This window comes from Lepus europaeus, chromosome 19, assembly GCF_033115175.1.
Source record: "Lepus europaeus isolate LE1 chromosome 19, mLepTim1.pri, whole genome shotgun sequence".
Taxonomy (NCBI): domain Eukaryota; kingdom Metazoa; phylum Chordata; class Mammalia; order Lagomorpha; family Leporidae; genus Lepus; species Lepus europaeus.
In genome coordinates, this window is record NC_084845.1 from 40,765,807 (window position 1) to 40,788,204 (window position 22,398).

Below are 22,398 nucleotides of genomic sequence, written 5' to 3' on the forward strand. Positions count from 1 at the left end.
AGGCTTTTCAACTTCCAATCCAGCTTTTTGCTAATGGCCTGGGAAAGCAGTAGAAGATGGCCCAAGTGCGTGGGTCCCTGCCAACTGTATGGGAGACCCGAAAGAAGTTCCTGGCTCCTGGCTTTGGATCAGCACAGCTCCAGCCATTGCAGCCATCTGGGGAGTGAACCAGCGGATGGAAGACTCCTCTATCTCCTCTCTGTCTCTGTCTCTGTCTCTCTCTCTGTCTCTCTCTGTGTGTGTCTCTCTCTCTACCTCTGCCTCTCTGTAACTCTGCCATTCAAATAAATAAATAAATCTTTTTTTTTAAAGTGTCATGATCATTGCTATTATAGAAAACAAATGAGTTTTGTATATTGATTTTGTATTATGCAACTTTGCTAAAATCAATGTTTAGTTTTCCTTTTTGTAGATTCTGCAGGTTTTTTTTTTTTTTTTTTTTTTTGAAAAGCTGAATGATACAGACACAGAGAGGTCATCATTCACTGGTTCACTCCCCAAATGCCCAGAATAGTTGGGGCTGAGCCAGGGGGAAGCTAGCAGCCCAGAACTCTGGTTGGGTCTCCCATATGAGTGACAGGGATTCACATACCTGAACTATTATTACCTACTGCCTCCCAGGGTGTTCATTAGCAGGAAATTAGAAGCAGAGCTGGGACTTCCTGGTAGTTCTATTTGGGATGCTGTTGTCCCAAGTGCTGTTTTAACCATTATGCCAAATATCCACCTCTACAAGCATATTCTCCATAAACAAATCATATCTTATATGAATACAGGTGGTTTCATTTCTTTCTTTCTGATCTTGATGACATTTCTTTTTCTTGCTTGTTAGTTTGTGGATCCTGCAGTACAACGTTGAGTAGAAGTGCTGATAGTAGACCTGCTTGTTTTATTCCTAATTTTAGAGGGAAAGTATTCAGTCTTTCACTTTTAAGTATGATGTTAAGTTTGGTTGTTTTTCATAGATGCTCCTCAAAGGTTGAGAATGTTCCCTTCTATTCAAAATTTGATGAAAATTATTATTAGGAATTGGTATTGAATTTTTCAAATACCTTTTCTGCATCTATAATGTTATCTTATTTTTTTAAAGATTTATTTACTTATTTGAAAGTCAGAGTTACCCAGAGAAAGAGTGGCAGAGAGAGAGAGAGGTCTTCCATCCGCTGGTTCACTCTCCAACTGGCCACAACAGCTGGAGCTGTGCCGACCTGAAGCCAGGAGCCAGGAACCAGGAACCAGGAGCTTCTTCTGGATCTCCCATATGGGTGTAGGGGCTCAAGGACTTGGGCCATCTTCTGCTATTTTCCCAGGCCATAGAAGAGAGCTGGATGGGAAGTAGAGCAGCTGGGTCTCAAACCAGGACCCATATGGAATGCTGGCACTGCAGGCAGCGGCTTTACCTGCTACACCACAGTGCTGGCCCCATTATTTTTTTTAAACTGTTGATTAGCATTGATTAATTTTCAGTTTAAACCTACTTTTCATTCCTTGTTAAAAAAACAAAAACCCTATTTGGTGATGATTTTTTGCCCTTTTCATTGTTGGATTCTATTTGGTGAAAATTTATTAAGAATATTTCCATATCTGTTCATGAGGTTTATTGGCCTACAGTTTTTTTTCACGTGATGTCTTTAACTGATTTTGATATCCGGGGTCCATTGAATGACTTTGGAGATATGCCTTCCTCTCAAGTTTTCTGAAAGAGTTTGTGTAGAATTTGTGCTGGGTAAATTTTCATCGTAACATTTTATACTGTTATGTTTGTAAGAATACTTTTAAAACATTGCTTTTTGACATGAATAATAAAATCTACGAAAAATTTCAACATCTCATATACATCATTCACTTTTGTTTTTTTCCACAAAGGACCGTCCTCCTTCTAATATCTGGAAGAAAATAGATCAATCCAGGGACTATAAAAATGGCAATCAACTCAGGGAATATCAACTGGAAGGACTCAACTGGCTGTTATTCAATTGGTATAATAGGTATGTTGTACATATTAAAAGAAAAAGTTTTAGTATGTTAGCTGTTTTTTCTTTTTAATGTGCCCCAACATCTTTTAAGTAAAATAGGTGCTAATGTTGCCATATCATTGTAATCATAAAGCCTTCACTATTTTTTTAAAAAGATTTATTTATTTATTTGAAAGGCAGAGTTACAAAGAGATAGATATCTTCCATCAACGGGTTCACTCCCCAGATGGCTGCAATGGCTGGAGCTGGGCCAGCCCAAAGTCAGAAGCCAGGAGCTTCTCTGGGTCTCCCACATGGGTGTAGGGGACCAAGCATTTGAGCCGTCTTCCATTACTCTCCCAGGCACATTAACAAGGAGCTGGATTGGAAGTGGAACAGCCAGGTGTCACAGATCGTGGCTTTACCCACTACGCCACTATGCCAGCCCTACATTGCCTGTTTTTTTTTCTCCCAAAGATTGATTTATTTATTTGAAAGGCAGAGATATAGAGTGAGAGAGAGAGAGAGATTGATCCTCTGTGCACTGGTCCATTCCACAAATGGCTGCAATGCCTGGAGCTGGGCCAGGCTGAAGCCAGGAGCCACGAGTTTCCTCCAGGTCTCCCACGTGGGTGGCAGGGGCCCAAGCACTTGGGTCATCCTCCACTGCCCTCCCAGGCACAGTAGCAGGGAGTTGAATCAGAAATCCAACAAGCTGGTACTCCCAACCAGAGCCCATTTGGAACTCCAGCACTGCAGATGGAAGCTAAACACACAGCGCCACAGCTCAGGCCCCACGTTGCCTGTTTTAAACATCCACCATATTCTTCAAGTTCTTTATCACAGCCCTACTCCCTTCACTCTCTAGATATGACTGCTTCATAGAGAAACTCAGGTTAACAGATTTCACAGTCAAAATTGTCACCTGTCCTCACATCTAAGCCTACAAACATATCTCCACCCACAGCCATTCTTACCTCTAATTCTCATATATCAGAAGTTAAAAGGTCCTTCCCCAGGTCCAAGACTAATGATGCCTTCCACCTCAATTCTTGACATGCCATCTCATCCAGTCTTCTCAGAACCTCACTTTGTCAGTTATTATGCTTCTCTTCCTTGGGTCTGCCTCAAGCCTTCTAATTTCTTTGGCAAATTTCCAGGTAGAATAGCCTAATTCTAGCTCTCCCCATTTTTCTCATCTTTAATTTTCTTACGAATCTGTTGTCTGGATTTTATTTCAGGATATTTTTAGCCCTAATTTGCTCTCTCTGCTACGTTGTTTAGTCATTGCTATTCCTTCTTCCCTTTAAACTTTTCCTCCATTCTTACCATCTACAGCTTCCACACCACAACTCTCTGCAGTCTCCCAACTCTGCAGTTCCTTTGTGACTATTCTTTTTAAGTAGTCTGCTGATTCCTCTTCCTCTCTTTAAATGTTTTTTTTTTTTTTTTTTTTTTTTTTTGACAGGCAGAGTGGATAGTGAGAGAGAGAGAGACAGAGAGAAAGGTCTTCTTTTTGCCGTTGGTTCACCCTCCAATAGCCGCTGTGGCCAGCGCGTTTCGCTGATCCGAAGCCAGGAGTCAGGCGCTTCTCCCGGTCTCCCATGCGGGTGCAGGGCCCAAGCACTTGGGCCATCCTCCACTGCCTTCCCGGGCCATAGCAGAGAGCTGGCCTGGAAGAGGGGCAACCGAGATAGAATCTGGCGCCCCGACAGGGACTAGAACCTGGTTGTGCCAGTGCCGCAAGGCGGAGGATTAGCCTGTTAAGCCACGGTGCCGGCCCTCTCTTTAAATGTTATTTTTCTCTTGTTCCAGGTTCTGTCTTTAGCTGTCTCTTATATTACATGTTTGCTTTCCCTAAGACATACTCCATACTCCTACCTCTACCCCATGCATGCCTTAATATTGTAATGGTCCCATACTGTTATCTCAAAGCATTTTAAACTCTGGGCCCATATTTCTTTTTGCCTCTTGCTGTCTGAATGTCTTATTTCAGTGAATCTTTAAATACAATAGATGAAAATTAACATTATCATTTCTTTTTTCCTCAATATCATTCTTATTTTTCTTCCATATTTTTCATCCTGGTTAATAATAACACAATTCATTTACTCACCCAAACTGAAAGGTGTTTACTAACCTATACCTCATACATCTAGGTGACTGGGTCTGATTATTTATAACTCAGAATTAACTCTTAATCAGTTTTCTTCTTGTAGTCTCTTCTTCCTTAATGCGTGTGCCCACACTTTCTTCCTTGTACCATTTATAATACTTACCCAGTTAGTGTACCATCTTATAATTAATTACCCTCTAATGTCCATGGTAGCACCAAAGTGAACTTTAAAATACAAACTTAGGCCGGCGCTGTGGCTTAATAGGCTAATCCTCCGCCTTGCGGCGCCGGCACACCGGGTTCTAGTCCCGGTCAGGGCACCGATCCTGTCCCGGTTGCCCCTCTTCCAGGCCAGCTCTCTGCTGTGGCCAGGGAGTGCAGTGGAGGATGGCCCAAGTTCTTGGGCCCTGCACCCCATGGGAGACCAGGATAAGCACCTGGCTCCTGCCATCGGATCAGCGCGGTGCGCCGGCCGCAGCGCACCTACCGCGGCGGCCATTGGAGGGTGAACCAATGGCAAAGGAAGACCTTTCTCTCTGTCTCTCTCTACTGTCCACTCTGCCTGTCAAAAAAAAAAAAAAATACAAACTTAATCTCATTGGATTTCTTTTAAGATTTTCAGGGAATCCATTGTGTAATTGTCTAATCTCTTCTGTTTATGACCTTTATGACTCCTTCCCTCTTACCTTCTTTGTAAAATAATATTAAACATTAAGGTCCTCAGTTGATCATGTTCTTTATAATTCTGCTCCCTTGTTATGCCTTTGGCAAAATCCCATTTGTCTAAGGAGGTCTTCTTTCCTTATCTCTTGTAGCCAGAATCCACACTCACTCTTCAGAACCCCCATAAGAGACTTTATACTGAAATGTTTTAGACCACATGTCATAATTCATCTGTGGAGCTTATTTTTAAAATTTTTTTAAAGATTATTTTATTTGAAAGGCAGAATTATACAGAGAAAGAGAGGGAGAGACAGAGAGAGTGAGAGAGCGAGCTTCCATCTGCTGGTTCACTCCCCAAATGGCTGCAATGGCTGGGGCTTGGCTAGGCCAAAGCCAGGAGTATCATCTGGGTCTACCACATCAGTGCAGGGGCCCAAGCCATTGGGCCGTCCTCCGCTGCTTTCTCAGGCATATTAGTAGGGAACTGGATCAGAAGCAGATCAGATGGGACTTGAACCAGCACCCATATGGAATGCTGGCACTGCAGGTAGAGGCTTGACATTTTATACCATAGCGCCTTAGCGCCAGCCCTAATTTTTAAATTAACAGCTGATTTTCATCCTGCTCTATACACATTTAATCTGAATTTATACTGGAGGGTCCAGGATACCTGTGGTTTTCTTCAGGCTTTGCAGTCTTCTAATGCACACCCATGGAAACCAGTGCTTTATTTGTGCTTCTGTGATAGAACATTGCGTGAACGCTTGTTTATTTGGATGTCTGCTTCTCTAAGAGATACATGCCCCTGGAAGACAAAGAACATGTTTTGTTTCTTTTGTGTCCTATCTTTTTATATTTTCTTGAGATACTAGAAGGTATTTAATAAATGCTTCCTAAATAAATAACATGTTTAGTTTGCCTTGCTCTTGGCTTTTTACTAAAAAAATCAGAATTATAATAAGTGATATCTTTATTTTGGAGTTACAAAAATCTTTTTTTTTCCTTTCAGGATTATAGTAAAATTGTAATCTTGAACCTAATCTGCACTTTAACAACACTTATATCTTTATAAATGCAGGTTTTTTTATTTGACCTTTGATCATTTATTTAAAATTTTTTCAATGTACAGAAAAACTCAACATATGCATGGATTATATATATATATTTTTATTTCAGGCGAAACTGCATTTTAGCAGATGAAATGGGTCTTGGCAAAACCATTCAGTCAATTACATTCCTCTACGAAATCCTTCTGACTGGTATAAGAGGACCTTTCCTGATTATTGCTCCACTTTCTACTATTGCAAACTGGGAGAGAGAATTTCGTACATGGACTGATATTAATGTGGTGGTTTATCATGGAAGTCTAATTAGCAGACAGATGATACAGCAATATGAGATGTACTTCAGGGACTCACAGGTTTGTTACTGATGATTTTGCTTGTTGTTTAAAAAGGTTTAAAAGGTTGTTTAAAAAGTTACTGTTTAAAAGGTTGTTTAAAAATAAGCATTAGATAGCAATTACTTTTCAATTCATAGTAGATTTTAATTGTATAGTTAGATTTTAGTTTATGTTCTTATATTCATCATATTTAATTTACAATAAATCTTAGCTGAAAAAAAATGATGTGTTAATGTTCCACTTCACTGTAATCATATTTGCTGATTAATACCAATGCACAAAATTTTCAACTTGAATATTTACTATTTTACAATACCATATTAAATTTATTTTTAGATTAACTACCCATTTCATCATCTTCTCATTTTTCCTTAGTTTTTAATTTTTAAAGGCTTATTTATTTATTTGAAAGTCAGAGTTAGAGAGAGAGAGAGACATCTTCCATCCATTGGTTCATCCCCTAGATGGCCACCATGGCCATTGCTGGGCCAGGCCAAAGCCAGGAGCCAGGAGCTTTATCCATGTCTTCCACGTGGATGCAGGGGCCCAAGCACTTGGCCATCCTCCCACCCCCCACCTGCTGCCCTTCCCAAGCCATTAACAGGGAGCTCGATCAGAAGTGGAGCAACCAGGACATGAACCAGCACCCATATGGGAGCCTCTTATTGTAGGCAGTGGCCTTACCTTCTATGCCATAGCACAGGCCCCTATTTTTAAAATTAAATTTTCAGTGAACAACATGTGAGACCATAGTTCTTTTATGTTCAGTGGATTTTGATTATAGGCATTCTCTAAAACTTTTTATTGTTTTATGTATTAAACATCCTTCCATCATTTTCCCCTAAGGACTGATTATTTCAGTACTCCAGTAACTTCATGGATTCCACTACCCTATATCTTAGAGGCACATTTACTATTTTATTTTGGCTAATTAACTCTTTATGAAGGAATTTTCTCTTTTTATCAGATACACAAATCATAAAGTGATACAAGAAAAGAATTTTTTTAGCTAAAAGACTATAAAAGTCATGAAGTTATAGTCTTGAATGTTGTTATGAATTTTAAGCAATTCATTAGTAAGAAATAAAATCAGTAAACATAATTCACAAATTTGTATTTTTTGATTGGAAAAGGCATATTGCCTGGAACTGTATGGCAATAGCTTATACATACCTTTCTTACATTCTTTTGTACTAAAATCATCATTATAACACATGGTCAGTTTCTCTGATATGCTAGAGCTTGAAGTAAAGTAATGCAGATAGACTTCTACTTTATCTCCTAGTTTTTTCTGATTTTTCTACCTATTTGAGGCTTAAAAGGATGGAATAACTGATTTTTGTTTCTGTAACCTCATCTTCTCTTCGACTTTCAAGGTTAAAACAATTACATATACATGAAATGAAGCACCTATATAATCCTTATGTTATTTCTCAATTCTATTGAAAATGTCCACCTTTGGCCGGCTCCATGGCTTAACAGGCTAATCCTCCGCCTTGCGGCACCGGCACACCAGGTTCTAGTCCCAGTTGGGGCGCCGGATTCTATCCCGGTTGCCCCTCTTCCAGGCCAGCTCTCTGCTATGGCCAGGGAGTGCAGTGGAGGATGGCCCAAGTGCTTGGGCCCTGCACCCCATGGGAGACCAGGAGAAGCACCTGGCTCCTGGCTTTGGATTAGCGAGATGCGCCAGCTGCAGCGGCCATTGGAGGGTGAACCAACGGCAAAAAGGAAGACCTTACTCTCTGTCTCTCTGTCTCTCTCTCTCACTATCCACTCTGCCTGTCAAAAAAAAAAAAAAAAAAAAGTTCACCTTTGGAGTCAGTGGAATCTCAATTAGGTTATAGCTTGATTCCCTTCTATAGTATTTTATTCTAATCCTACATTTGCAGAATTTTAGAGCTATATCATGCCATGAAATTTATTTAGTTTGACCTTTTCTTTTTTTACAGAAGGCATAACTAAATCTTGAGACTTTAAGGGATTTCTAATAAAGTTAAAACTTTTTATATGTCATCTGAGTTTGTTATATATACAATAACTGAAAGGCCAACAGATTCTTGATGTGTAATAAACTGAGTAGCATATATTAAATAATATATCTTATTGTAAATATTACAGATTTTAGAGGGATATTATCTGAGGTAGTTTCAAATTTCAAAAGATATGGATGTCTTTTATCTGTATTTTAAATATAGAGATAACTTGCAGTATTAACTCTTTCAAATGTATTTTAGTATTAAGGAACTAGATATTTTATTTATTCTTTTTTCCAAGTTATAAAGCAACTTGAAATCAGAGTAATAGTAAAATTATGATACAATTTTCTAAATTGCCCTGGAAAAAGTAATATAGCCATAAACATTTATTATTTATCCTGTGTTTGGCATTATACAAAAGTTTACATTTATTATTTCACTTAACCTTTGCAATGCCAACTTTTTTATACATGAGGAAATGTACATATAAATTATATAAATACCCCAAAAGCACAGAGCAAAACTGGAATTACTGAAAGCAATTCAAGGGTCCCATGTTGTAGTATAACAGGTTGAGCTGCCACCTGAGACTGACATCTCATGTGGGCATCAGTTTGAGTCTCAGCTGCTCCAGTTCCAATCCATTTCTCCTAATGCACCTGGGAAAGCAGCAGAAGATAGCCCACATCCTTGGGCTCTTGAACCCTGATGGGAGACCTGCATGAAGCTGCTGGCTCCTGGCTTCAGCCTGGCCCAGCCTTGGCCATTGTGGTCATTTGGGGAGTAAACTAGCATATGGAAGATATTTCTCTCTTTCTCTGACTTTGAAAAAATCAATATTTTTTTAAAAATTATACCCAGTTTAACAGCCACTGTTATTAAACACTTATGACATCAACTTAATTGAACATATTACATCTCAGTTTTGTTTTTTGTTTTACTACAGAGTCAGGCATACAGAGCATTCCCCTCTGCCTGTTTACTTCCCAAGTGCCTGAGACCTAGCAACTAAATCTGATCCCTTAAGCGAAGAGCAGGAATCCAATTACTTGATCTGTCACTTGCTGTCTCCCAGGGTGTGTATTAGCAGGAAACTGGAATTGGGAATGGAGTTGGGGATACAAACATAGGCAATCTGATAGGAGATGTGGCTCTCTCAACCACTTGCTTACATACTATGCCAAATACACAATTCATTCCAGGATTTTTGACCTGTACAAATGCCATAAATTTATACTTTATACGATTTTTTAATCCTTTATTTGAAAGGAAGAATGATACAGAGTGAGGAAGAGACAGAGAAAGAGAGATCTTCCATTCACTAGTTGACTCCCCAAATGGCCACAATGGCCAGGCTGAATTCAGGAGCCCAGAACTCCCTCCAGGCCTCCTACGTATGTGACAGGGGCTAAAGTACTCGGGCCATCTCCGCTGCCTTCCCAGGTGCATTAAGAGAAAGCAGGAAGCTGGATCAAGAAGCAAAGCAACCAGTATTCCAACCAGCATTCCAGTATGGGATGCCAGCATCCTAAGTGGTGGCTTAATCCAGTGCGCCTCGATGCCAGCTCCCTTTATACTAATCTTGATACTATCTTACTTGAGCTATTGTTTCATTTAATGGCCAGTGTATTTAGCCAATGTGAATTAATTGAAATTAATTAAATTAATATGACTTGAATCTAAGAATGTAAAATTGTTGTTAACCCTTCCTTTCTTTTAGTAGTTTACATTTTCATGCTCATTTAAACAGCCTCTTTACTAAGACTCCAGAACTTCATGCTCTCCTACATCATAAACTATTCCTTCACAACCCCCCCATGTCTGATTCCTTCTTACCTCTATTCCTTAACTTTTGAGGTGACCAGGGCTTGGTCTTCAAACATTACATCTCTACTCATTTCCTCAGAGATTTCATTCATATGTACAACTTTATTTTTTTTAAAGATTATTTTAAAAATTATTTATTTATGTATTTTTCTTGAAAGTCAGTGTTACACAGAGAGAGGAGAGGCAGAGAGAGAGAGAGAGGTCTTCCATCCAGTGGTTCACTCCCCGATTGGCTGCAACAGTCAGAGCTGTGCCAATCTGAAGCCAGGAGCCAGAAGCTTCTTCTGGGTCTCCCACGTGGGTGCAGGGGCCCAGGGTTTTGTGCCATCTTCCATTGCTTTCCCAGGCCGTAGCAGAGAGCTGGATTGGAAGTGGAACAGCCAGGTCTCGAACCAGCACCCATGTGGGATGCTGGTGCTTCAGGCTAGGGTGTTAACCTGCCGCGCCACAGCACTGGCCCTATTGTACAACTTTTTTTTTTTTTTTTTAATAGAGTTATAGACAGTGAGAGAGAGAGAGAGACAGAGAAAGGTCTTCCTTCCAATGGTTCACTCCCCAAATGTTCGCAATGGCCAGCATTGTGCCAATCTGAAGCCAGGAGCCAGGTGCCTCTTCCTGGTCTCCCATGCGGGTGCAGGGGCCCAAACATTTGGGCCATCCTCCACTGCCCTCTTGGGCCACAGCAGAGATCTGGACTGAAGAGGAGCAACCGGGACTAGAACCCGGCACCCATATGGGATGCTGGTGCCACAGGCGGAGGATTAACCAAATGAGCCATGGAGCCAGCCCCATAACTTTAAATATTATTTGTATGGCTGGCGCTGTGGCATAGTGGGTAAAGCCACAATTTGCAGTGCCAACATCCTTTATGGGCACCGGTTTGAGTCCTGCCTACTCCACTTCTGATCCAGCTCTCTGCTATGGCCTGGGAAAGCAATAGAATCTGACTGGGAGACTCAGAAGCTCCAGGCTCCTGGCTTCAGATCGATTCAACTCCAGCTGTTGCAACCATTTGGGGAGTTAACCGGTAAATGGAAGACCTCTCTCTCTCTTTCTTTCTCTCTCTCTCTGTAACTCTGTCTTTCAAATAAATAAATAAACTTTAAAAAAAAACAATACTGTTTGTACTTTGAGACACTCCCAAATCTATATATCACCAACTCTGAATTCTTTGCTAAATTCTAAAATCATTCAAAAGTCCAGTCAACAGTTCCTCTTGCATATTTCTAGCAGACATCTCAAACTTAACATGTATTAACCAAATTGTAGATTTTCTCATGTTAGTAAATAGCAACACCATTTTTCAGTTGTTCAAGTTAAAACTTTAGAGTCAAATTTGACTTTATCTCTGACTCTGACACTTGCTGCTGCTTCAAGAATGCCGTCTCCAGATCTAGATGTCAGTATAGCTGGCTTCCTTCTTTATCTTCAGATCTGTGCTTAAACGTTACTTCTCAGTAATGGTTTCCCAACTATCCCATATAAAATTGCAATGGTCACCTCCAACCCTAAACTGCTTATCCCACATCCTTTTTCTACTTTATCCTTCAGCACTCACCTCTTTCTAGCTTGCTTTTCTAGAAAGAAATTTTTGTTGTTTATTTTTATTGGCCATTTTTTGCATTAGAATTATTGGAATGTAAGTTCCACTTTGATAGTTACTTTTGTCTGTTTTGTTTATTGTTGTATCTTCAGCAGCTAAACAGGGTCTGTCACGTAGAAAATAAAATTTGCCAAATAAATTATTTGATGGCTAATTTTGATATTCACCATTTCTTTGCCACATATGTAGACTCATGGATACAAGTAATAATCACTAGTACTGGCCAGATTTTATAATGACCAATTTTTTTTTAGCTAAGGTTGATATTACAGATCTCAAACATTATCATAAAACATTTTAGCCAAGAATACTTACTTGGATACAATTATAAATAATATAATTGTATTAACATAAATTTTGACAGTGTTGTTGAAGACAGCAATCTAATGTGGTTTTAATACTAAAATTTCTGATTTTAAGGCACTGTCTATATGTATCTGAGGATTTCAGTGGAAAATATTTTATAGCAGATGTTATTAGGTGTACTTTTTTTCTATTTGACAGGAATAAAAATGCATTAAGATATTCTAGCCAATTATTATATTTGATAATAATTTCTAGGGACGTATCATTCGAGGAGCTTACAGATTCCAGGCCATCATCACCACTTTCGAAATGATTCTTGGAGGCTGTGGAGAGCTTAATGCAATTGAATGGCGATGTGTGATTATTGATGAAGCACATAGGTTAAAAAATAAAAATTGTAAACTTCTAGAAGGTCTGAAACTCATGAATCTGGTAAGTAACTTAATATATCATTATGACAACCTATCTCTTAGTTTTGTAGTAAAAGATCATGGAGAATCAGCTAAGGCTAAAAAGTTATAAATAAATTATGTATGTATTTTGTTTAGAGTATAGATACACCTGAATTCTGTCTGTAATAATTGAGGTTTTTTTATTTTCTCTTTAATTAGTACAGGGCAGTTAATATCTGTTTTCTAAGACATAAATAACTTTTTTCTTGTTATTTTTGGAGAGGCAGAGCTCCCATCTACTGGTTCAGTCCCCAAATGCCCATAAATGGCCCCTAGCTGGGACCAAATCCAGGACCTGGGAACTCTTTCCAGGTCTCTGCCTTTCAAATAAATCTTTAAAAAAAATAAAGCTCCTGTACAATTCTACATCCTTAGCATTTGTTGATTATAATTAATAGTGTGATTTCTTAATGTTATTTTCTTATTCATGTGTTTCTTTTAATTACATTTTAATTTTTAATTTAAGATCACATAGTATATGAGCACTAGAACAGATAACTCAGATATACAGTATCAAATCAAATGCTCCTTTTACTCCCTCTCCATCTATTACTCACATCCAGTTTAACTCCTCACTCCCAATATTTAAAGTTTGAAGTTATTTTTCTAGATCATTTGGTAGCATATATATATATATATAAATGTGTGCAGCTGGATATGTAATTTATTTAGACAATTTGAAGGTGTCAAATGAGATTTTAAATGATAATTTGTGCTATTAACATTTTTATTTTCATCTGTTAATAATGTTTCATTTTTAAAAGAATTCTAGTTTAGAAGTATATTCAGTACTTCTTGGGTTGTAACCTAAATGATTTGACAGTGTATTCTTCAGTGAAAAGTGATAATCATCCAAATTATAAGGAATGAACAGTCTGTGGCATACAAACTACCAAACCAAGGAAGGCTTAATACAAAAAAAGCAAATACCCTTTGTTCCTAGAAAGTTATTTCATTGGGAAACCTATTATATACTTTTGAAATTATTTAGAATTTTATAAGGCATAAATAGGTAAAAATTAATAGCATATGGAGTAAAATATAAGAATGATAGATTTTTTAAAAAAAAAAAAGATTCATTTATTTGAAAGGTAGAGTTATAGAGGGAGGAAGGGAAGGGAGAAGGGAGAGGGGGAGAGAGATTTCCATCTACTATTCACTCCTCAGATGGCCGCAACAGCTGGAGCTGGGCTGATCCAAAACCAGGAGCCAAGAGCTACTGGGCTTCCCATGAGGGTTAAGGGGCCCAAGTAGTTGGGCCACCTTCCCCTGATTTCCCAAGTGTATTAACAGGGAGCTGTTTCGAAGTAAAGCAGCCAGTACTGGAACTGGCACCTATACAGGATGTTGGCACCACAAGTGGCGACTTTATCTACTACACCACAGCACCGGCCCCAATAAAGAAATTTAAAAAGTGATTCAAAGAGTACTTGCTGAAGATAAGTAGATAGGTATTTTGAATTGACTTTTAAATTATGTTCACAAAAGTACTTGCTTTTCAAATACTGAACATTTGATAAGTCAGCTGTCATAATTTTAGTGCTGTGGTGGTTGATGTCAATTGTTTTTGCTTACTGTAGGAACACAAGGTGCTTTTGACTGGCACACCTCTCCAAAATACAGTTGAAGAACTATTCAGTCTTCTTCATTTTCTTGAACCCTTAAGGTTTCCTTCTGAATCAACATTTATGCAAGAATTTGGGGATCTGAAAACAGAAGAACAGGTATCCTATTGCTCTTTGTGCAAGTACATCAGATTTCTTATTGTAATTAATTTGTATGTATAATTGATTGTACACTTATATAATAGGTATTTTCATAATTTTTTATTCAGGTGCAGAAACTTCAGGCTATTCTGAAGCCAATGATGCTGAGACGATTAAAAGAAGACGTAGAGAAAAAGTTGGCACCTAAAGAAGAAACCATCATTGAAGTAGAACTGACCAACATTCAGAAGAAATACTACCGCGCCATTTTGGAGAAGAATTTTTCATTTTTATCCAAAGGAGCAGGACAAACTAACGTACCTAACTTGGTCAATACCATGATGGAGCTCAGGAAGTGCTGTAATCACCCATATCTTATCAAAGGTAGTTGAAATATTTTTGTCCTACTGCAAGATCTAATAAAGGAGCAAAACATCACTACAGCCTAGTAGCTATCAACAGCTATCTACTCTAGTGTTCTGAGCAATTACAAATGTTTCTAAACAAGGACAACATAAACTACTACTTTTTTTTTTTTTTTTAATTTTTTGACAGGCAGAGTGGACAGTGAGAGAGAGAGACAGACAGAGAGTCTTCCTTTGCCGTTGGTTCACCCTCCAATGGCTGCCACGGCCAGCACACCGCGCTGATCCGAAGGCAGGAGCCAGGTGCTTCTCCTGGTCTCCCATGGGCCATCCTCCACTGCACTCCCGGGCGATAGCAGAGAGCTGGCCTGTGGCGCATTTGGTTAAAGCCCCAGCCTGCAGCGCTGGCATCCCATATGGGCACCAGTTCGAGTCCTGGCTGCTCCTCTTCCAATCCAGCTTTCTGCTATGGCCTGGGAAAGCAGTGGAAGATGGCCCAAGTCCTTGGGTCCCTGCACCCATGTGGGAGACCTGGAAGAAGCTCCTGGCTTCGGATCAGCTCAGCTCCAGCCATTGCAGTCATTTGGGGAGTGAACCAGCAGAATGGAAGACCTCTCTCTCTCTCTGGGTCTACCTCTCTCTGTATCTCTTTAAAAAAAATCTTTTAAAAAAATCTTTAAAAAAAAAGAAAGAAAGCAACTTGGGATTGTCTACATTTGAGCATTGTTGCAGTCTCCTATTTCTTTGACAGGTGCTGAGGAAAAAATACTTGGAGAATTTAGAGACACATATAATCCAGCTGCTTCTGATTTTCATCTTCAAGCAATGATCCAGTCTGCTGGTAAATTGGTCCTTATTGATAAATTGCTTCCTAAAATGAAAGCAGGAGGTCATAAAGTACTCATCTTCTCTCAGATGGTCCGCTGCCTTGACATTCTAGAGGACTATCTCATACATAAAAGGTAAGGCATACTGTATGTAACTCACTGATTTTTGCTCTGAATTATGCTATCAATTACTGTGTTTTTAATGTTTGTGCAGCACTATACCGTAACCTAACTTTACGCATTATCTTTCTCTTTACCTAGATAAGAATCCGTTCAAATCTATAAGTAAAGATTGCTTAGGATTATGTGTTATGTGTTTTCCTAACCTACATATGTTGCAGTAGTAGGTGGGGCTGAGGAGACTGATTAAGAAAACTTTGCAAATTAACAGGTATTTTTTTTGACCTAGGAATGGGTTTACTAGTTTACATTTTACTTGATATGTAAGCCTCATGGTAACAACACTTTAAATTGACTTATATTTAAGACACCCATCTTCAAAATTGAAAAAATTGATGCAAGAGCCTTTTTGGATCTGTTTGATTGTTATAATTAGAACCTTAAATTGTTGCCCTTGAATTCTTATGCACTAAATACAGTTTGGTCATGCTTGTGTTTTTTAATTTATGACAGTAAGGTATTCTGAAATATTATCCATATTTAGATGAATAGAATTTTGTTATGGGATATTTTCTTAAAGCATTAGGGATTCAATCGATACCAACGTATTAATATAAAAATAATATTACAGATTTCAGTGTAGCAGATTTTTATTTTCATAAAAGTAAAGGTCTGTGTTTATAGATAAGTAAAGGTTCATATTGTCAGAGATAATATAGTTCATTTTAATTTCTCGTTTTTCTTTCTAATTCCATGTTTGTTGTTCTACTCCTTTGGAATCACTCCAAAATGTATATCATTCTCAATTTTATAACATCTAAGTGGTAGAAACATTAAATTGCAATATTCCTAAAATAGCTATTCTTATATTTCATGGCTTCCATACTCATAGAATTGTATAAAAGATAAATCTAATTGCACATATAAATTTTATGATTATTGTTGAAAACCTCAAGTTGCCTTTATTGTCATAGGTAACATTGGCAAACGTTACCCTGAATCAAGTTTTATCAGTTGAGAATAACTAGATTAAAGACCAAAAAAAATTTTCCAGGCTTCTTGTGAAACTTATAAAAGTTTTTACTTCTTGTAAAAAGTAATTTTTATGATGAGGTCAACAAAGTAGCTTTTATGGGCTGTCTTTTGTTAGTCCAACTTTTGAAAATAATATTGTAGTGCTATTTTACCCAGTTATCTAGGGATTTAGAGGTTTTGTATTTTTATATTGCTTTGTATTTCTTCCTTAGCACCAAATACCAAGAAGTATAAAGCCCTAAATACTAGTTGAGATGATATAGCTTTTTAATTTTATAGTAAACATAATGCAGGAAAATTAAATTTATATTTTATAGAATATCTTCATTTTCATTATATTTATCTACCTAAATTGATTATCTTTCATTTGCTAGATATTTATATGAGCGAATTGATGGAAGAGTCAGAGGGAATCTTCGACAAGCTGCTATAGATCGATTTAGTAAACCTGATTCAGATCGATTTGTTTTTCTCTTATGTACCCGAGCTGGTGGGTTGGGCATCAACTTAACTGCAGCTGATACATGTATAATTTTTGATTCTGATTGGAATCCTCAAAATGACCTTCAGGTAAGTTTAATTCCATAGCTAATAAGGAATCTCATTTTTTAATAAAAATTCTTGGAGCTTTTTCGTAATACTCATCTTTATCTGGACAGACTAACGTGTGTTTTCCTACAAAGTGTCCAAAATAAAATCATTGATACTATTTTAATGACAATAAAATATACTTTTTATTAATACGTCTTAATAACTTACAAAAGCATATACTAGTTTAGTACAGTATTTTATTGTTTAAAATATGTTGTGGAGGCTGGCGCCGTGGCTTAACAGGCTAATCCTCCGCCTTGCGGCACCGGCACAACGGGTTCTAGTCCCGGTTGGGGCGCCGGATTCTGTCCCAGTTGCCCCTCTTCCAGGCCAGCTCTCTGCTATGGCCCAGGAAGGCAGTGGAGGATGGCCCAAGTCCTTGGGCCCTGCACCCGCATGGGAGGCCAGGAGAAGCACCTGGCTCCTGGCTTCGGATCTGCGAGATGCGCCGGCTGCAGCGGCCATTGGAGGGTGAACCAATGGCAAAAAGGAAGACCTTCCTCTCTGTCTCTCTCTCTCTCACTATCCACTCTGCCTGTCAAAAAAAAAATATATTGTGGAATATATTTATGATTTTTGGAGGCTGCTGCATTGAACTTTGGCCAAACATAGAAGAAGGCAGCAGCCAGGCCAACTTTTGAACCTTCAAGAGGTGGAGTGGATGGAACCAGTGGATGGAAGATCTCTCGCTCATGCTCGGTCTCTCTCTCTCTCTCTCTCTCTCTCCCCCTCCCTCCCTCCCTCCGCCTCCCCCCCCCTCTCCTTCCCCCTCCCCCCCACTCCCTCCCTCTCCCTCTGCCTCTGCCTCTCCCTCCCTCTCCCTCTCTCTCTCCCTCTCCCTCCCTCTATCTCCCTCACTACCTCGCTTTCTCTCTAGCTCTGCCTTTCAAATAATTAAAATAAATCTTTAAAAATAATTCAAGTTGCCTTCAGTTAAAAGATCTGTTCACAGATTTTGTTTCCCTTTCAAAAATTATCAGTTATATCCCTATTTAAATAAAATGGATTTATATTTCTGAAATATAACCTTAAATTTTAACTTACTTCTGAGTGTGTGACTTCTCATTCTTGAGAACTCTACCTGAACTTTTAGAAAAAGGTAATATCTAACATTTCTCATATTCTCACATATTTGTACACCATATATTATTTACTGTTAAATGCCTTTTGTGAAAAAAAAAATTGAATCTGTAACTTTTCGTTTTTTTAATAGGCCCAAGCTCGTTGCCACAGAATTGGTCAAAATAAGGCAGTTAAAGTCTACAGACTAGTGACTCGTAACTCATATGAGAGGGAGATGTTTGACCGAGCCAGTCTGAAACTGGGCTTAGATAAGGCTGTGTTACAGAGCATGAGTGGAAGAGACAGTAATGTTGGTGGTGTAAGTTTATTTTCTTTTTCACCCTTCTTTTTGGCATTTAATTTTAACTCTAGCATTTTATCATTTAATTTTGATGCTTATTGAGCAGTAAATATTATACATTGTTTTATGTGAGAGATGATTTTCAGAAGGGAGCTCTTTAGTTAATACTTCTGAATCCTCTTTTGTCTTACCTCCAGAGACTATCAATTCTAAGATGGTGTTTTCACAACAGAAATTCTCTGCTTTCATTTTAGGACATGAGTATAGTGACATAGCAAAATAGAATTTGTGAAAATACCTGTTATTTTTATAAACAGTTTCTTAAGTTATCTTTTAAAGGTCCCACTACTAGCATTGATTTGTCTTACTATAAAGATGGCTTTTGGCATTTTTTCCCTCAGTATTCTTACTTAAGGAATCCTAGTTTTAAAAATCTTCAGTGACAGACTGCATCGTGGCTCACTTGGCTAATCCTCCGCCTGCAGAACCGGCACCCCAGGTTCTAGTACCGGTTGGGGCGCCAGATTCTGTCCCAGTTACTCCTCTTCCAGTCCATCTCTCTGCTGTGGCCCAGGAAGGTGGTGAAGGATAGCCCAAGTCCTTGGGCCCTGCACCCGCGTGGGAGACCAGGAGAAGCACCTGGCTCCTGGCTTTGGATCAGTGCAGCGCCGGCCATGGCAGCCATTTGGGGAGTGAACCAACAGAAGGAAGACCTTTCTCTCTGTCTCTCTCTCTCACTGTCTAATTCTGCCTGTCAAAAAATAAAAATAAAAATAAAAAACCTTCAGTGATTACCTGCCCCTTAGGCTTTATTTTAGTAAGATATTTTTGGCAAATAGGTAATTTTTATTTTGAAGGCAGCAAAAAGAAGAGTCAGCACCTTCAGCATATTACCTCAGTGAGTTCTGCGTTATGTTGATGCTAAACCTAAATACAACTTAAACATGACCTCTTGTTTTTGACATACTTGGAAATCTTTAAACCATTCTTACCAAAATTATTTTCTGCCCAGATTCAACAGCTTTCCAAAAAGGAAATAGAAGACCTGCTTCGAAGAGGGGCTTATGGTGCTATTATGGAGGAAGAAGATGAAGGTGCTAAATTCTGTGAAGAAGATATTGACCAGATATTACTACGTCGCACAAAAACCATTACAATTGAATCAGAAGGACGTGGATCAACATTTGCCAAGGTAATAAAGAGTGCTGTTATATAAACATAGCAGTGATGTCTACATCTCCTCTCTTGCTTGCTTTTTGTCTCTCTGCCTTCCAGATAAAATGAGAAAAAAAAAAAGTTAAAGTAAAAATTTGATGTAGAACAAAAGACATTTAATTGTTCAATTTACAAAACAAAATTTGAATCATGATTCCAATGGATTGCTTATTTGTAAAGGCCCTTTTTTTGATTCCTGCTTTCTGCTAATTTCTAAAAAGTACTCCTTGAGGTAGGCATGTGGCTTAGTGATTTAGGCACCATTTGGGTTGCCTGCATCCCATGTCAGAGTGCTGAGTTCAGTTCCTAGCCCCCCTCCCAATTCCAGCTTCTTGCTAACACACAGGCTGGGAGGCAGCAGTGACAACTCAAGTAGTTGGATCACTGTCACCCATGTAAGACAATTGGATGAGTTCTCAACTTGCAGCTCTCAGCCTTAGCTATTGCGAGCATTTGCAGAATAAACTAGTGTTTGGGAGCTCTCTCCCTGTCTCTCTGCCTCATGAATAAATAAATTTAATTCTTTTTAAATAATTTAAAAAATAATGAAAAGCTTTCCTTGCAAATAGTAAAGGAATTTAGTGATTGAAGGAATGTATTTTTAAAAATAATTTTGCAGAAACTAGAATTTAGCATTTTGAAATTGATAAATCTGTACTTGTTGACATCTTCCCCAACAGGCATTTCTAAAGTAAGTTTTAATGCGTTTTCACAATCCTTGAAATCATGTAAGTCATCTTGAAAATATTCTCAATTAACAGCAGCATCTTTTTTTTTTTTTTTTTTTTTTTAAGATTTGCTTATTTATTGAAAGGATTAGAAAGAAAGGGGAGAGAGAGAGAAAGAAAGAAAGAACTTCCATTTTCTGGTTTACTCCCCAAATGGCAGCAATAGCCAGGGCTGGGCCATGCTGAAGCCAGGAGCCCACAATGGGTGGCAGGGACAGAAGGTACTAAGTCGATCCTCCGCTACTTTCTCAGGCATATTAGCAGGAAACTGGATCAGAAGTGGGATAGCCAAGACTTGGGATATGAGCATTGCAGGTGGTGGCTTAACCCACTGAGCCACAACATTGGCACCAACAATTGCATCTATTTGAAAAATAAGCTTGTAATATTTCTTGTATTTAAAGATTTATTTATTTATTTGAAAAGCAGTGTTTCAGAGGGGCGGGGTGGTCTTCCATCCGTTGGTTCACTCCCCAAATGGCCACAACAGCCAGAGCCGTGCTGATCCAACACTAGGAGCCTGAAGCTTCTTCCAGGTCTCCCACACGGGTGCAAGGGCCCAAGGACTTGGGTTATTTTCTACTGCTTTCCAAGGCCATTAGCAGAGAGCTGGATTGGAAGTAGCACCTATTGAATTGGAAGTCGGGACTCAATCTGGCACCGATATGGGATGTTGGCACTGCAGGCAATGGCTTTACCTACTATGCAACAATGCCGGCCCCCATTTATTTGAAAGGCAGAGTGAAGAGAGGCAGAGGCAAAGAGAGTAAGGTCTTTCATCCAATGGTTCACTCCCCAAATGGCTACAAAATGGCCAGGGCTGAGTCAGACTGAAGCCAGGAGCCAGGAGCTTCATCCTTGTCTCCCATAGGGGTGCAGGGTCCCAAGGACTTGGGCTATCCTCTACTGCCTTCTCAGGCACAGTAGCAGGGAGCTGGATGGGAAGTGGAGCAGCCCAGACTCAAAGATGTGTCCGTATGGGATGCTAGTCCTGCCTGCAACAATTAACCCACTGCACTATAGTGCCAGCTCTGTCATATTTCTTTTATTATTTTTTTAAAGATTTATTTATTTATTTGAAAGAGTTACACAGAGAGAGGAGAGACAGAGAGAGAAAGAGAGGTCTTCCATCTGCTGGTTCACTCCCCAGTTGGCTGCAAGGGCTGGAGCTCCATCCATCTGAAACAGGAGCCAGGAGCTTCTTCCAGGTCTCTCACGTGGATGCAGGGGCCCAAGGACTTGGCCATCTTCCACTGCTTTCCCAGTCCATAGCAGAGAGCTGGATCAGAAGTAGAGCAGCCAGATCTCTAACCGGTGCCCATATGGGATGCCAGCACTGCAGGTGGCAGCTTTACCTGCTACACCACCGTGTCGGCCCCTGTCATATTCCTTATAATGAATGCCACAAAAGCTATTTAATTGTGAAGTTTTTCCTAGCAGATTATTTCAGTTATCAATTGTTATCTGGTAGAATAAAAATGATTATCTAATGTAGCATAAAATTTTTCTTTCAGTGATTTCATATTTGTTGGCTTTTCATGTTAAATGTTCTCCAATTCATGTAAAACAGATATTAATTTACTTGGTTGGTTAAGTTGCAAAAGATGTGTCAGTGAAACTAATACAAAATAAGTCTCCATGTGCCTAGTTAGTGAACTTTTCCATGCTCCTAAAAACTAATGGCTTTATGCTAATGAAGACTTTATAGCATATGTCCTCAGTTGTAACAAATTCATTTCTAAATGGACAAAATGAAGTCTACTCATAATGAAGGAATTACTTAATTCCTTAAATATATATCCCTTGCACTTAAACCATTTGATGAAATGTTAAGATGTACCTTCTTCTATTTTGTTAAGCTTTATTTATTTATTTACTTGAGAGATGGAGAGAGAGGACATTCCCATTTGCTGGTTCACTCCCCAGATACCTGCAATGACTGGTACTGAACTAGGGCTATGCTGGGAACTGAACTCAATCCAGGTCCCATATGGGTGACAAGAACCCAACTACATGAGTTATCACCTCTGCCTCTTTGGTCTGTGTTAGCAGGAAATTGGAAGCTTGAGTTGGGAGTCAAATTCAGGAACTCCATTGTAAGGCATGAGCATCCCAATCAGAGTTGCAACCACTAGGCTAACCACCTTC

At 39.0% G+C, this 22,398-nt stretch overlaps 1 protein-coding gene across 12 annotated transcripts in view; it reads left to right on the top strand.

The window, feature by feature from the left end:
• The window catches only part of CHD9 (chromodomain helicase DNA binding protein 9), a 285,267-nt gene that overhangs the window by 197,329 nt on the left and 65,540 nt on the right, over window positions 1–22,398 (top strand). For all 12 annotated transcript variants that reach the window (XM_062177146.1, XM_062177144.1, XM_062177142.1 and 9 more), the window contains 9 exons: window positions 1,867–1,988; window positions 5,911–6,154; window positions 12,104–12,280; window positions 13,881–14,024; window positions 14,135–14,390; window positions 15,123–15,333; window positions 16,728–16,923; window positions 18,158–18,325; window positions 19,320–19,499. In XM_062177146.1, coding sequence (XP_062033130.1) covers window positions 1,867–1,988; window positions 5,911–6,154; window positions 12,104–12,280; window positions 13,881–14,024; window positions 14,135–14,390; window positions 15,123–15,333; window positions 16,728–16,923; window positions 18,158–18,325; window positions 19,320–19,499 — 1,698 coding nt within the window. The remainder of the gene's footprint in view (window positions 1–1,866; window positions 1,989–5,910; window positions 6,155–12,103; window positions 12,281–13,880; window positions 14,025–14,134; window positions 14,391–15,122; window positions 15,334–16,727; window positions 16,924–18,157; window positions 18,326–19,319; window positions 19,500–22,398) is intronic.